Source organism: Carlito syrichta, unplaced genomic scaffold (genome assembly GCF_000164805.1).
Source record: "Carlito syrichta isolate Samal-C Ts95f unplaced genomic scaffold, Tarsius_syrichta-2.0.1 Scaffold289135, whole genome shotgun sequence".
Lineage (NCBI taxonomy): Eukaryota > Metazoa > Chordata > Mammalia > Primates > Tarsiidae > Carlito > Carlito syrichta.
The window spans coordinates 11,994-24,355 of NW_007233231.1; the positions used below are offsets into that span (position 1 = coordinate 11,994).

Here is a 12,362-nt window from a genome sequence, read left to right on the forward strand (position 1 = left end):
CATCTGAGTCACTGGCTCACTGGCCTACTGGCCCACTTGCTGCCATCCGGAGAGGAGGCCTCACGCGGACCCAGCTCGCCTTCCTCATGCTGGGCCCCAGGTGCCTGCTCTGGCTTGAAGTGCTCTTCGCTTCCTCAACTCTTTCTAGGGGTGCCCAGTGCTGCCTGGGTTAGTACTGAGTCAGTCCCAGCCCTGCAGGAGCTCACAGCCCTAAAGGGAAGGGAGGCCAAGCGGCCTTGGTGTCTGTGCTGCCGGGGTGATGTCAGCGCTCATGGGCAAGGGCTGAGCCAGCTCAGGGTGTGGGGAGTATGCATGGGGAAGAAGACGGCGACAGGCTACCGGGCTGAAGGGACCAGGGCCTGGAAGCAGCAACACGTGAGCAGGAAGTTACATGTCTTCTGAGCTGGAGAAGGGGAGAAGGAGCAGGGAGGGCTGTGGAGCCCTGCAGGGAAGTTCTTGAAGATTGGGAGGCTGAAGGGAGGCTGGCACATGAGAGGCCCAGGCCTGAGGGGCTGTGAGAGCAAGGCTGGAGACTGATGGCTGCAGGGAAGGAGGAAGGAAGACCGGTAGCGGGTGGGGCCCTCCCCTAGAGGAGAGGCCTGGGGGGGATGCTGCCCTCAGAAAAAGGCCCAAGGAGTCAGAAGGGAAGGGTGTTAGGCAATAGGAGGCCACAGAGGGAGGGTCGGAGGTGCTGCTGTCCCCTCTCTAGGTCTGTTTTCTCTCTCTGGGTCTCTGTCAATTTCCCCCTCCCATCTCTGAGTCTCTGCTCCCCCCTCCCTGGGTCCCTATCCCCCCATCTCTGCCACCCCCTACCTCCCTCTGTCTGCTCTCTAGGTCTTTGTCCTCTTCTCTCTTGGGTGCCTATCTCTGTTGTCTCCTTTGGTCTCTGTCTCACCACCCCCATCTCCCCGGGTTTCTGTCTCCCTCCCCCGGACTCTGTCTCTCTCTCTCTCTCTCTAGGTCTCTGTCACCTTTTCTTGGGGTTCCTGTCCTCTCCTGTGATCTTTCCCTCCCCCAGGTCTCCACCTCCTTCTGTGTCTCTCCCCCTCTCTCTGGGTCTCTGTCTCCCTCTCTCTTTGGATTCCTACCCCTTCTCCCCATCACTGCCCCCCCTTCTGTCTCCCCAGCCCCACCCCGTGTTCTCTAACTTCTTCGGATCCTCGGTCTCAGCCCCTCCTCTCCCTCCACCTTGTGGGCTCTTCCAGGTCCCCTCCACAGGTGGGGCTAGCCTGCTGCTAAAGGTCTTTGGCTGAGGAATGAAATATGGTGAATGAGTAACTCACTCCGACAGTCGCCTGGGTGCCTGGGGTGGCTGCCCTTCCCCCACGGACTCTCTCCAGAGACACCGAGTCAGGGAGAGATACAGAAGAGGGGAAACCAAGCCACCACCCAGAGAGGGGACAATATGGCCACAGGCAGATCCCAAGGAAAGCACGGGAACTAAAAATACACTAAGACAAAGCACACAACCGGTTTCCCACAAGCGGCACCTTGAGGGAGGGGGACCGGCTTGGGTCTAAGTCAGGCCTGGTTCCAAGGATCCCACCAAAAGGAGCTGGAGAGTGACAAGGGGATGAGGTCAGCGAGTGGCCCCGCCCCCGCCCCTCCCGTCGAGCCCCTTCTCGCTGAGCTCAGCGTGACTCAGCACAGCTGCTGGGGCCGCGGGCCCAGACACCCTCTGAGGACCCCAGATACCCCCCAGATACCGCCCTGGCAGCTGCAGGTGTTGGTCAGGGGCCACTCCACCTGGCTGTGCTCCAGTGGCTTCAGCTGCCTGCCCAGCACAGGAACCCTCCATTAGGGCACTTGAGTATGGTCAAGGTCCCGTCTTTGTTGAATCTCCCTTCTCCCCCAGACCCAGAGATCTTTCGAGGCAGGGTCCTGGCTCACGCCAGCTCTGTCTCCCTGGCATCAACATGAAACTGGCTTACTTAAGAGACGTGCATAACTCAAACACAGACATCTCGTCCATGGGTCCCTGTGTCTCCACATCCCAGGGCTTCTCTTTGTGAGCCTGAAAGAGCACATGTCAGGTGAGACACTGAGACAAGTTCAGAGACTGTTTCAGGGCCAAGGAGGGTTCCTGGAGCCTCTGAGTTGCCTCCAAGACAGCCCCCAGGAAATGCAGTCTCAGAGAAATCCCCAAACTCTAGTCATTTCATTTTCCCCATTTCCGCTCCCAGAAAAACACTGGGCCCCTGAAATAGCTTCAAGTTACTCCAAAAGGCCCAGCCAATCTCGGGAGGGCTGTCCAGGGTTCCAAGATCCACCCTACTTCATAAAGTGTCCCTATGAGGCTTCCAAAAACATTGCCCCCAGGGTGAGTCCCAAGGCCGGTGAACCCCAAGGCTGCAGAGCTGCCCTTTCCATCTTGCAGACCACCCCAAGGGGCAAAAGATCTCAGGGGACTCCAGGAAAATATGGACTTTCCATAGTGAAACCACACCTCTGTGTAAACCCCAGGGCTCCAGTCTTCCCCACCACATCTCCCAGAGATCCTCAGGCTTCCAGAAATACTCTTACAGTCACCCAAACTTCACAAGGATCTGGAAAACCTTTATGTCGCAGCGCAAACTCCAGGCAAATGGAGGTGCTCTCACGCTTCTCTGGGGTACCCCCCCACCCAGGGCTCCAGAAAAATCCATGCTTTCAAAAACTACCCCAGAATCTTTCTTTCCTGAGACACCCCAAACCTCCAGTGTCATCACTTTCCAGGGCTCTCAATGCTCCCATAAATCTCTCAGCTCCCAGAGACCCTCCCCCCCCAGAAACCCTGCACTTTCCAGAATCAGCCCCAGTCTCCCACCCCCATTTCCCCATTTCACAACAACCCGGCGCTGCAGGCGCGTGACTTCCCCCAATTCGGGATGAGGGGCTGAGCCTCCTAATTGCTCCCATTGGTCAGGAACGGCCTTCAGGCCCCGCCTCCTGCCAACGCGGATTGGCCGCTTGCTCGCCGTGGGCGCTCCGCCTCCTGGGGCCCGCGTACTATAAAAGAAGCCGCCCTGGCCACCACCCCCTTGCAGTGCGTTCGGCGGTCCCGCGGATCTGTCTCTTGCTTCAACAGTGTTTGGACGGAACAGACCCAGGGACTCCCTCTCTTCCAGCCTCCCACTGCCCTCCGATCTCCTCTGTACTTGCAACCTCCGTGACCACCTTCTCGGCCACCTCCTGTTTCTGGGACCAGCGACCACCGTTTTTGCAGTTAGCTCCTTTTTGCCGACCAACCATGAGCTCCCAGGTTCGCCAGAATTATTCCACCGAGGTTGAGGCAGCCGTCAACCGCCTGGTCAATTTGCATCTGCGGGCCTCTTACACCTACCTCTCTCTGGTGAGTACCTGGGGCGCCCCCGCCCCTATTTTTCTAACTGCGCACTTCGGGCCTTCTGCGCACGCGCTGCTCTTCTCTGTCCGGTTGGGTAAACAGAGGGCGGAGTCGGTACGCCTGGCTTCGCCTCCCGCTGACCCATTGTTCCCTCCATCTCTTCCCGCAGGGCTTCTATTTCGACCGCGACGATGTGGCTCTGGAAGGCGTGGGCCACTTCTTCCGCGAATTGGCGGAGGAGAAACACGAGGGCGCCGAGCGTCTCTTGAAGTTACAAAACCAGCGTGGCGGCCGCGCCCTCTTCCAGGATATCCAGGTGAGGAGCGTGTGGGTGGCGGACTACATCTCCCAGCAGGCCGTGCGCGCGCGGCGCCTTACCCTGAGTCGCTTAGGTGTCGCACGGGCTTCTGGGAGACGGAGTATTACGGCTGAAGTGGAGGCGCACGCGTCGTCTCCTGGGCCGTGTAGCTGTGGGAGACCGGGTGGGGCGGTAAATACAAGCTCTCCCTTGACCTTCTGGGCCGGGCCTCCGACTCCCGTCAACGACTGGGAAACGTAGTTTCAGCCCTTTGTCGGTTGCGTGTGAGTCGTTCTGAGACGTTTTTGTCGTTTTTGTAGAAGCCCTCTCAAGATGAGTGGGGTAAAACCCTGGATGCTATGGAAGCCGCCATGGCCTTAGAGAAGAGCCTGAACCAAGCCCTTTTGGACCTTCATGCCCTGGGATCCACAGACCCCCATGTAAGTATCTCCTACGTCTTTGTCTGCCCACCCCATACCCTTCAAGTCTTGGTTCCCTTTGGCTGAGTAGATTTCCTTCTGATTCGTATACCACATCTGTTCTCGTTATCTGTAAGCGGCAGCTCTGCCTTTCTCTTTTCTAGGGATTGGATTTCTAATTTCTCTTCTCTCTCTCAGCTCTGTGACTTCCTGGAGAACCACTTCCTAGATGAGGAGGTGAAACTCATCAAGAAGATGGGTGACCACCTGACCAACCTTCGCAGGCTGACCCAGCCTGAGTCTGGGCTGGGCGAGTATCTCTTCGAAAGGCTCACCCTCAAGCACGACTAGGAGCCCAGCGACCTCTGGGGGGGCCCCTCTCAAAGTATCAGGGCTTCTTCTGCCAGATCCTCCCCCTCCAGCCACTGGGAGCTTTTTAACTGCCCTGGACCAAATAAAAATAAAAGTTTTTGCAGCAGCTTTTGCTTTTGTATGTGGTGTGAAAAATGAGGTGGTTTCTGTTTTCACAAGGCTTTAAGCTGGGTTGGGATGACAGGGAAATCGGCCTCATCTCCCGTTTTCTTATCTAAGATATGGGGTGTGTGGAATTTGAGGGTGGTCTGCTTGTCTTCCTGTTAACTGCCCCTCCCGGATGGTAGAGCAATATTTACCGGAATCCAGTTTAGTAAGATTCTGTGTTGGTAGCTGTTAGATTTCAGTAATCGGAAACAGCCATTTAATGAGTGATTATGAAAGCAGGCACTGTGCCCGGCTCTTTAAAGTACTATCTCTGCCTCAATTCTGTCAAACAAGTAGAATGATTTGCCCTTTTTATGGGGATATTAAGGCATAGCAACCAGGAGTCATACCCAGGTGCCCCCCTATGGTGACCCATGTGACCCCAGTGTAAGAAGCATGCTGGAATTGTCAGGTGGATCTGAGCATCCAGGAGCATGTGATGCTGAAATGGGATGTGAAACTTGGGGCTAAATTCTCCAAATGGGAACTGAAGAAGCTTAAAGAGGCATCTGCTGTGTCCAAGTTACAAAACTGCTGTATCAGCTGACTCCCCTTTATGGTGTAAGAGAAATCTAAGTGCATGACCCTCTTGCCATCACACTTTGGTGGCCACTCGTGATTCTGGGGGTGGAGGGTCTGTCAAACAATGGCTAACAATGGCGACCACACTTCCCAATTCAACAACGCGCACCTTCCTGGCGTCGTGAATGACTCAGATGCACATACAGCCTAGTGAAGGTTAAAAGGAAAAAGATTTTCCCCCAAATGTAGAGCCATCCAGAGGACAGATGACAGTGACAGATACCACAGAATTCTGGAAACATGACTTAAGCCAGTGCTGTCCACCTGTGATGTCCAATACGGTAGCCATGAGCCACATGTGGCCACTAAACACCTGCATATGGCTAGAGTTACTGAGCAACTGCATTTAATTTAAATAGCTACAAGAAGTTCATGGCTGCCCTCTGGACCTTCCTTCCTGTCATACAGCCTTCATGCCAAAGATTGCTTGGGCCAAACTTTTGCCACTTGCAAATCAAGTCCCAACTAAGCAATCAGAGGTCACTTTCATGAACAACATGAATTTTAGAGCAGCAATCCTAGGTCTCTCCAAATCACCAAGTTGGCACTTGGGGACCAGGGAGGAGGTGGGGTTGGAGGGGTCAGGAGCAAGGCCCACCAAGTGCTCTTGTCTGACCACACCCGGGATTCTTAAATATAGATGTATTTTTTCATCTCCGGACACACTCCAATCACACCCCTACTGCCCTCACCCTCCCAACTGCAAACAAAGCAGGTGCAGACGCAGCATGCGTGAGGGCCCCCCCTCCTCTCACCGAAGCTGAAGGCAGGGCACAGTTTGGGGATGGAAGAGCCTCGAGGTAAATGTAGGGGTTCTAGAACCCAGTGGGCTCAGTTCTGGATCACGGGAAGGGACCATTATGCAGCAAAGTGGTAAGGCTCCAGATTCAGCAGCTGGGACCTAGAACCTAGTGGTTTCACAGTGGGCTGGGGATGGGGTGGGGGCGGGGGTAGACGGCCAGTTCTGTCCTCTGCTGGCAGATTCCCTGAAGGGAAAACTCAGACTCAGGGAAGGAGGAGTAGGTCCCAGTCCAGAAAAGGCCAGAAAGGCATCTGGACCCCGCATGTTCTCCAGAAGGAGTGAGGAGCCACGTGACTTTGCCACCCTGGTGTGGCCAAAGTGTGGGAGATGACAGAACAAGGGTGGAGGGATTCCCCAGGCAGAGTCAGACATCCCAGGAGGGTTAGACCATGAGACCATCCTGGAGCTCATGTTCTGGTGCTGAAATGGAGGACCACCTGCTCTCAGGTATCTTAAGTCCCTGCAAGTACTTGATAGTCCCACTAGCAGGAACACCACATGGCTTCCAGGACTTGGTGTCCTCCAGGTCAGGCCTAGCACGGCATGTGCTGTATGCTGTCAAATTTGCACGCCACAATGGGCTCTAGGAGCCCCGGCCTGGAAAGCACCAGGTTTTCTCAAACCTCTGGCACCGCTACAGAGTAATGGCAGATTCCTGGCTTCTGGGATGCAGTCCAGGCCTGAGGGACTCCAGGGCACAGATTATGTGTTCTGGAACCAGAGAAAGGCACAGTGTTGTGGATTCTGGAGTGCGGGGACTCCAACAGTGGAGCTGGAGTGTATGGCAGACTGAATGGGGCTGTGGGCCACAAGGCAAGAGTGTGGATCCCATGTGGGGTCTAAAACAGGGTTTAGGAATAACGCCTTCTTGCATCCACCCTCTGGAGGAGGGAGACAGGACAGGAGGGGAGTGCGGGTCGGACTTAGTTGCGCTCCTCGCCCAGGGAGCTGGCGGGGCTGAGGGGCTCGCTTGGAGTGCTGAGTGAGCTGGAGGGCGCCGTGTCCACCGAGTTGCGCTTGCCCCCGCTCATGGAAGAGGCGCAGGAGGTGCGGCGCGGCCACTCAGGTGCGCGGATATTGCGCCGGTCCTTGGCGGCCTCTTCGTCCTCATCATAGCGCTCTCCATCTCCCTCGGGCGGCTCATCCTGGGGATCCTCCTCATCCTCGCTCTGGTGCGGGCTGGAGTGTCGTGACAGTGAGGGCGACGGTGGCACCGAGGCAGGCCGAGGGTAACGGTAGCCCTGGGTCTGCATAGGGGATGTGGGCACAAACCACAGAGTGAGCAGAGGCCCCTACAGTCCTGCCCAGGCATTTGGTCACCTTGAGGCGTCCCCTCTTCAAAATGGACCCCCACCCCACCCCAGCCCTTCAGATCCTGGACCGGCAGAGATCCAGAGTTCACTCACCGCATCCGCTTCGTTGGGCTCGTAGGTGAAATGATCTGGAAAGGCCTTGGCCAGTGCCATGTGGCGTGCGGACATATAGTACTTGGAGAAAGGAGGGGAGGGGGTCAGGGGGCACGGGAACGGGACTTCCCCGCCATGGTAAGGATGGTGAATCTGCTGTACCTGAGACTGCACCTATACAAATATCCATCTATCTGACTCCACCCCTTATGTAGATAAGCTCAGCTGTAAATGGACAGTCTCTGAGACACACCTTCCACCAGGAGCCAATTCTTAACTCACATACCTCTTTGGCTATACCCTTATGCAAATGAGAAGAACTACTGACCAATGTTCCTCTAGGAGATGTTGGTTCAGTCCTTTTTTTTTTTTAGTTGGAGTCTCACTCGGTCAACCAGGCTGGAGTGCAGTGGCACGATCAAGGCCACTGCAGCCTCCACCTATTGGGCTCAGGCGATCCTTCCGCCTCAGCCTTCCAAGTAGCTGAAACCACAGGTGTGCGCCACCACACCCGGCTAATTTTTTGACTTATTGTAGAGACGAGGTCTCACCATGTTGTGCAGGCTGGTCTCGACTCCCTGGAGTCAGGCAATCCTCTCTCCTCTGCCTCCCAAAGTGCTGGGATTACAGCATGAGCCACTATGCCCAGCTGCTTCATTTTGTAAAAGGACAGCAACTGTTAGAAGCAGGAGACCCGGTACCCCTAAACCAGGGTTTCAAAGCTGCGGAACCAAGGACCCAGAAGTGGAAGCAGCTGATTCACCAGCTGGGGGGAGGAGAGGGTGTCCTACCCGGCCTAGGTATTTCCAGTCCAGAAGGTCAGAGAGGCGCTCCGTGCGATTCCGCTGGATGATGCGCTGCCGACGGCTCTGCTGGCAAAAGCTGTAGAGGAAGGAGGTGAGCTGCGAGCAGGAATCGTCCAGGCTGCGGAACCGCCGGTCCAGAATGTAGATGCCTGCAGAGGCCAGGTTGGGGCTCAGAATATGGTCTGGGGAGACCTTCTTTCTGCTCAGGACTCTGTGGCACCAGGACCCCTCCTCCCCCAGGGGCCCAAGAGGCCACCCCCTTCTCTGCTCCCCTTGGGACCCAAAAGTCCACACTCCTCCTCCTCCTCAGGGCCCCAGCCCTCAGTTCCCCTTCTGTAACTTTCAGGGCGCCTGGGCGCTGACCGTAGGCCGAGGGGTCTGCGATGTGTTCCTCCATGAAGCAGCCGAAGCCGGAGAGGTTGGTGGAGATACTGGGTATGCCCATAACGGTGCACTCAGCTGCAGAAAGGCATGAGAAAGACCCATCTAGCTTTTCCCTGGCTCCTACAGTCTTCATCGCAATAAAAGCCTCAACGGCGCCCTCTCCTGGTGCCTGGGCGCAGTGCTGAGCGAGTCGTGAGTCCGCATAACCACGCCATGCACTTGGCTGTTATTATTTTTTTTTTGAGTTGGAGTCTCACTCTGTCGCCCAGACTGGAGTGCAGTGGCCGCTCTCGGACACCACAGCCTCGACCTGCTGGGCTCCGGCGATCCTTCTGCCTCAGCCTTCCGAGTAGCCGGAATTACAGGCATGCGCTACCACGCCCGGGTGATTTTTTTTGATTTATTGTAGAGATGAGGTCTCGCTGCCCAGGCGGGTCTCGAACCCGCGGGCTCAGGCAATCCACTCACCTTAGCCTCCCAAAGGCGCGGGATTACAGGCTGAGTCACCGAGCCCGGCTGTACTTGGCTGTTATTATGTCCATCTCTGTTTTGTTTTGTTTTGTTTTTGAGTTGGAGTCTCACTCTGTCACCCAGACTGGAGTGCAGTGGCCGCTCCCGGCCACCGCAGCCTCGACCTGCTGGGCTCCGGCGATCCTTCTGCCTCAGCCTTCCAAGTAGCTGGAATTACAGGCGCGCGCTGCCATGCCCAGCTAATTTTTTGATTTATTGTGGAGATGAGGTCTCGCCAAGTTGCCCAGGCGGGTCTCGAACCTGCGGGCTCAGGCAATCCTCTCACCTCAGCCTCCCAAAGTGCTGGGATTACAGGCTGAGCCACCGAGCCCGGCTTACGTCCGTTTCTAAGAGGGGAAGCTAAGAGGCTTGGAAAAGAGAATTCACTTTCCCCAGGGACTCAGGATCTATACTTGGGAGACGAGGATGCTAATTTATTGAGCATCCAGATGTCCACATTTTATTTAATCCTCACAACCTGCAGGATTGGGCCAAGGTCCATCGTTTTACTTAATTGTCACAATCTGTAAGATACTTTCTGGTGCCAGCAACACAGTGCTACAGTCTGTTTTGACAGGCAGTAGATCTCTCATTATTAGCATACCTATTATGCCTGTTGAAGATCTTCTTTTTTTTTTTTTTTTTTTTGAGTTGGAGTCTCACTCTGTCACCCAGACTGGAGTGCAGTGGCACACTCCCGGCCACCACAGTCTGGACCTGCTGGGCTCCCAGCATCCTTCCGCCTCAGCCTTCCAAGTAGCCGGAACTACAGGCGTGTGCTACCGCAACCGTCTAATTTTTTTGACTTATTGTGGAGACGAGGTCTCGCTAATTTGCCGGGGTGGGTCTCCAACCCGCGGGCTCAGGCAATCCACTCGCCTCGGCTTCCCAATGTGCTGGGATTACAGGCTGAGCCACCGAGCTTGGCATTTTTTTTTTCCCACATCAGCGTCTCACTCTGCTACCCAGGCTGGAGTGTAGTGGCATGCTCAGTCACTGCAGCCTCGACCTGCTGGGCTCAGACGATCCTTCCACCTCAGCCTTCCAAGATTTGGAACTACAGGCGCATGCCACCACCCCCGGCTAATTTTTTGACTTGTAGAGACGAGGTCTCACCATGTTGCCCAGACTGGTCTCAAACCCCTGGACTCAGGCAATTCTCTCACCTCCACTTCCCAAAGTGCTGGGATTATAGGTGTGAGCCACATTGTCTGACTTGTTGAAAATCTCAAACAATCTTGAGAAATGGTTCAAGGAAGTTATTTTAATTCTTATGTTAAGTATTCCTAAGAACCTCCGTAAGCTGCAGAAGTAGGCACTAAATAGAACAGGGCTGCTGTGAATGCTTAAAATCCCAGCTACTTGGGAGGCTGAGGTGGGAGGATCCCCTGAGTCCAGGAGTTTGAGGCCAGCCTGGGCAACATGGTGAGAATAAATACATAAATAAGTTAAAAACAGGCCAGGTGCGGTGGCTCATACCTGTAATCTCAACATTTTGGGAGGCTGAAGCAAGAGAATTACCTGAGCCCACAGGTTCGAAACCAGCCTGGGAAACTTGGCAAGAACTCGTTTCCACAGTAAATTTAAAAATTAGCCGGGCATGGTGGTGTGTGCCTGTAGTTCCAGCTATCTGAAAGGCTGAGGTGGAAGGATTGCTTGAGCCCAGCAGGTCGAGGCTGCAGTACATTGAACATGCCACTGTAATCCAGCCTGGGAGACAGAGTGAGACTCTAACTCAAAAAAAAATTTTTTAATATATAATAAATAAATACATAAAAATACATAATAAAAAGCATTAAATGTTATATTTATATTATATTAATATATAGGTCAGTGCAGTAGCTCAAATCCTAGTACTTTGGAAGACTGAGGCAAGAGGATTGCTTGAGCCCAGGAGTTCAAGATCAGCCTAGGCAACACAGGAAGACCTCATCTCTACAAAAAAAATACAATTAAATTAGCTTGGTGTGGTGGCACCCACCTGTAGTCCAAGCTATTAAGAAAGCTGAGGTGGAAGATCGCTTGAGCCAGAGGTCAAGGCTGTACTGAGCTGTGATTGTGCCACTGCACTCCAGCCTGGGTGACAGGGTGAGACCCAGACTCAAAAATTAAAAAAAAAAAATGTGAGTGATATATATATATCATACATATGTATGCATCATATATATAAGTATATATCATATATATATGAAACAAGGTCTATGGGAAAAAGAGAATTGAGGTTGACCACATGAAACCTACGCATCACTGTAACCACAGCAGAAACATAACCAGCAGAACATTTTTATCATGTAAACACAGTTTAAAAGAATTGTTAAATTACTAATAAATTAGGAAATATAGCTGGGTGCAGTGGCTCATGCCTGTAATCCCAGTACTTTGAAAGCCTGAGGTGGGAGGATTGTTTGGACTCAGGAGTCCGAGACAAGCCTAGGCAATAGGCAACATGGCGAGACCTCATCTCTACAATAAATCAAAAAAATTAGCTGGACATGGTGCTGTGTGCCTGTGGTTCCAGCTACTTGAAAGGCTGAGGGGGAAGGATCGCTCTGAGCACAGTAGGTTAAGGCTGCAGTAGCTGTGAGCATGCCACTGCACTCTAGCCTGACTGACAGAGTGAGACTCCGACTCAAAAAGAAAAAACCCCAAAAAACATTGGCTGAAGAGCCAGCAAGAGGAAGACAGAGTCGGTGGGCTCTGGGACAGCTCAGGAGACTTCATCACACCCGGCTGTGTTAGCGACTGGGTATCTAGCTGCTGCTATTTGGGGGGACCACACATCAGCAAACTGGGGGAAATCAGTGTGAACTGTGACATCCACTTGAGACTGACAACAGTCTTGTAGTTTCACATGACACGAGTTACTATGTCACCGAAATGTGTACTGTAGAAGATATTGTCTCTGTTTTGTGAAGGAGGAAACCAGGGCTCAGGGAAGATCTTGCCCCAGCACAAACTGGATCTGACTAGAAGCCCATGACCACATTGTCCCCTACCCACTATACTTACCTGGTGTGTAGCCCCAAGGCTCATAGTAGGAGGGGAAGACGCCCAGGTGGCAGCCACGGACAAACTCCTCATAGTCCACAGGGAGGAGGGGGCTTGTGGAGGAGAGGAACTCCGGGTGGAAAATCACCTGACAGTGAAAACAAAGACTCCATGTCATCCCCATACTTAACAACCCCTGAGATCCCAGAGTGGCCCAGAGAGGGTGAAGAACTGTTTTGTTTTTTTTTGAGTCGGAGTCTCACTCCGTCGCCCAGACTGAAGTGCAGTGGGCGCTCCCAGCCACCGCAGCCTTGATCTGCTGG

General features: G+C 53.9%; 2 protein-coding genes across 3 annotated transcripts in view; one reads left to right on the forward strand and one right to left on the reverse strand.

The window, feature by feature from the left end:
* Window positions 1-2,983: 2,983 nt before the first annotated feature.
* FTL (ferritin light chain) lies at window positions 2,984-4,522 on the forward strand. 2 transcript variants are annotated; one of them, XM_021710471.1, is made up of 4 exons: window positions 2,984-3,331; window positions 3,495-3,641; window positions 3,947-4,063; window positions 4,241-4,522. In XM_021710471.1, the coding sequence occupies exons 1-4, from the start codon at window positions 3,230-3,232 to the stop codon at window positions 4,391-4,393; spliced, it is 519 nt and encodes a 172-aa protein (XP_021566146.1). In that variant the 5' UTR covers window positions 2,984-3,229; the 3' UTR covers window positions 4,394-4,522. The 2 variants fall into 2 exon arrangements, with proteins under 2 accessions (XP_021566146.1, XP_008052328.1); XM_008054137.2 differs by having other exon boundaries at window positions 3,033-3,331; window positions 3,944-4,063.
* Window positions 4,523-5,766: 1,244 nt separating this feature from the next.
* GYS1 (glycogen synthase 1) overlaps window positions 5,767-12,362 on the reverse strand; it is a 26,502-nt gene continuing 19,906 nt past the window's right edge. Inside the window, exons 13-17 of the mRNA XM_021710472.1 lie at window positions 12,061-12,187; window positions 8,521-8,616; window positions 8,143-8,306; window positions 7,352-7,432; window positions 5,767-7,192 (exon numbers count right to left, since the gene is read on the reverse strand). Coding sequence (XP_021566147.1) covers window positions 6,869-7,192; window positions 7,352-7,432; window positions 8,143-8,306; window positions 8,521-8,616; window positions 12,061-12,187 — 792 coding nt within the window. The 3' untranslated portion in view covers window positions 5,767-6,868. The remainder of the gene's footprint in view (window positions 7,193-7,351; window positions 7,433-8,142; window positions 8,307-8,520; window positions 8,617-12,060; window positions 12,188-12,362) is intronic.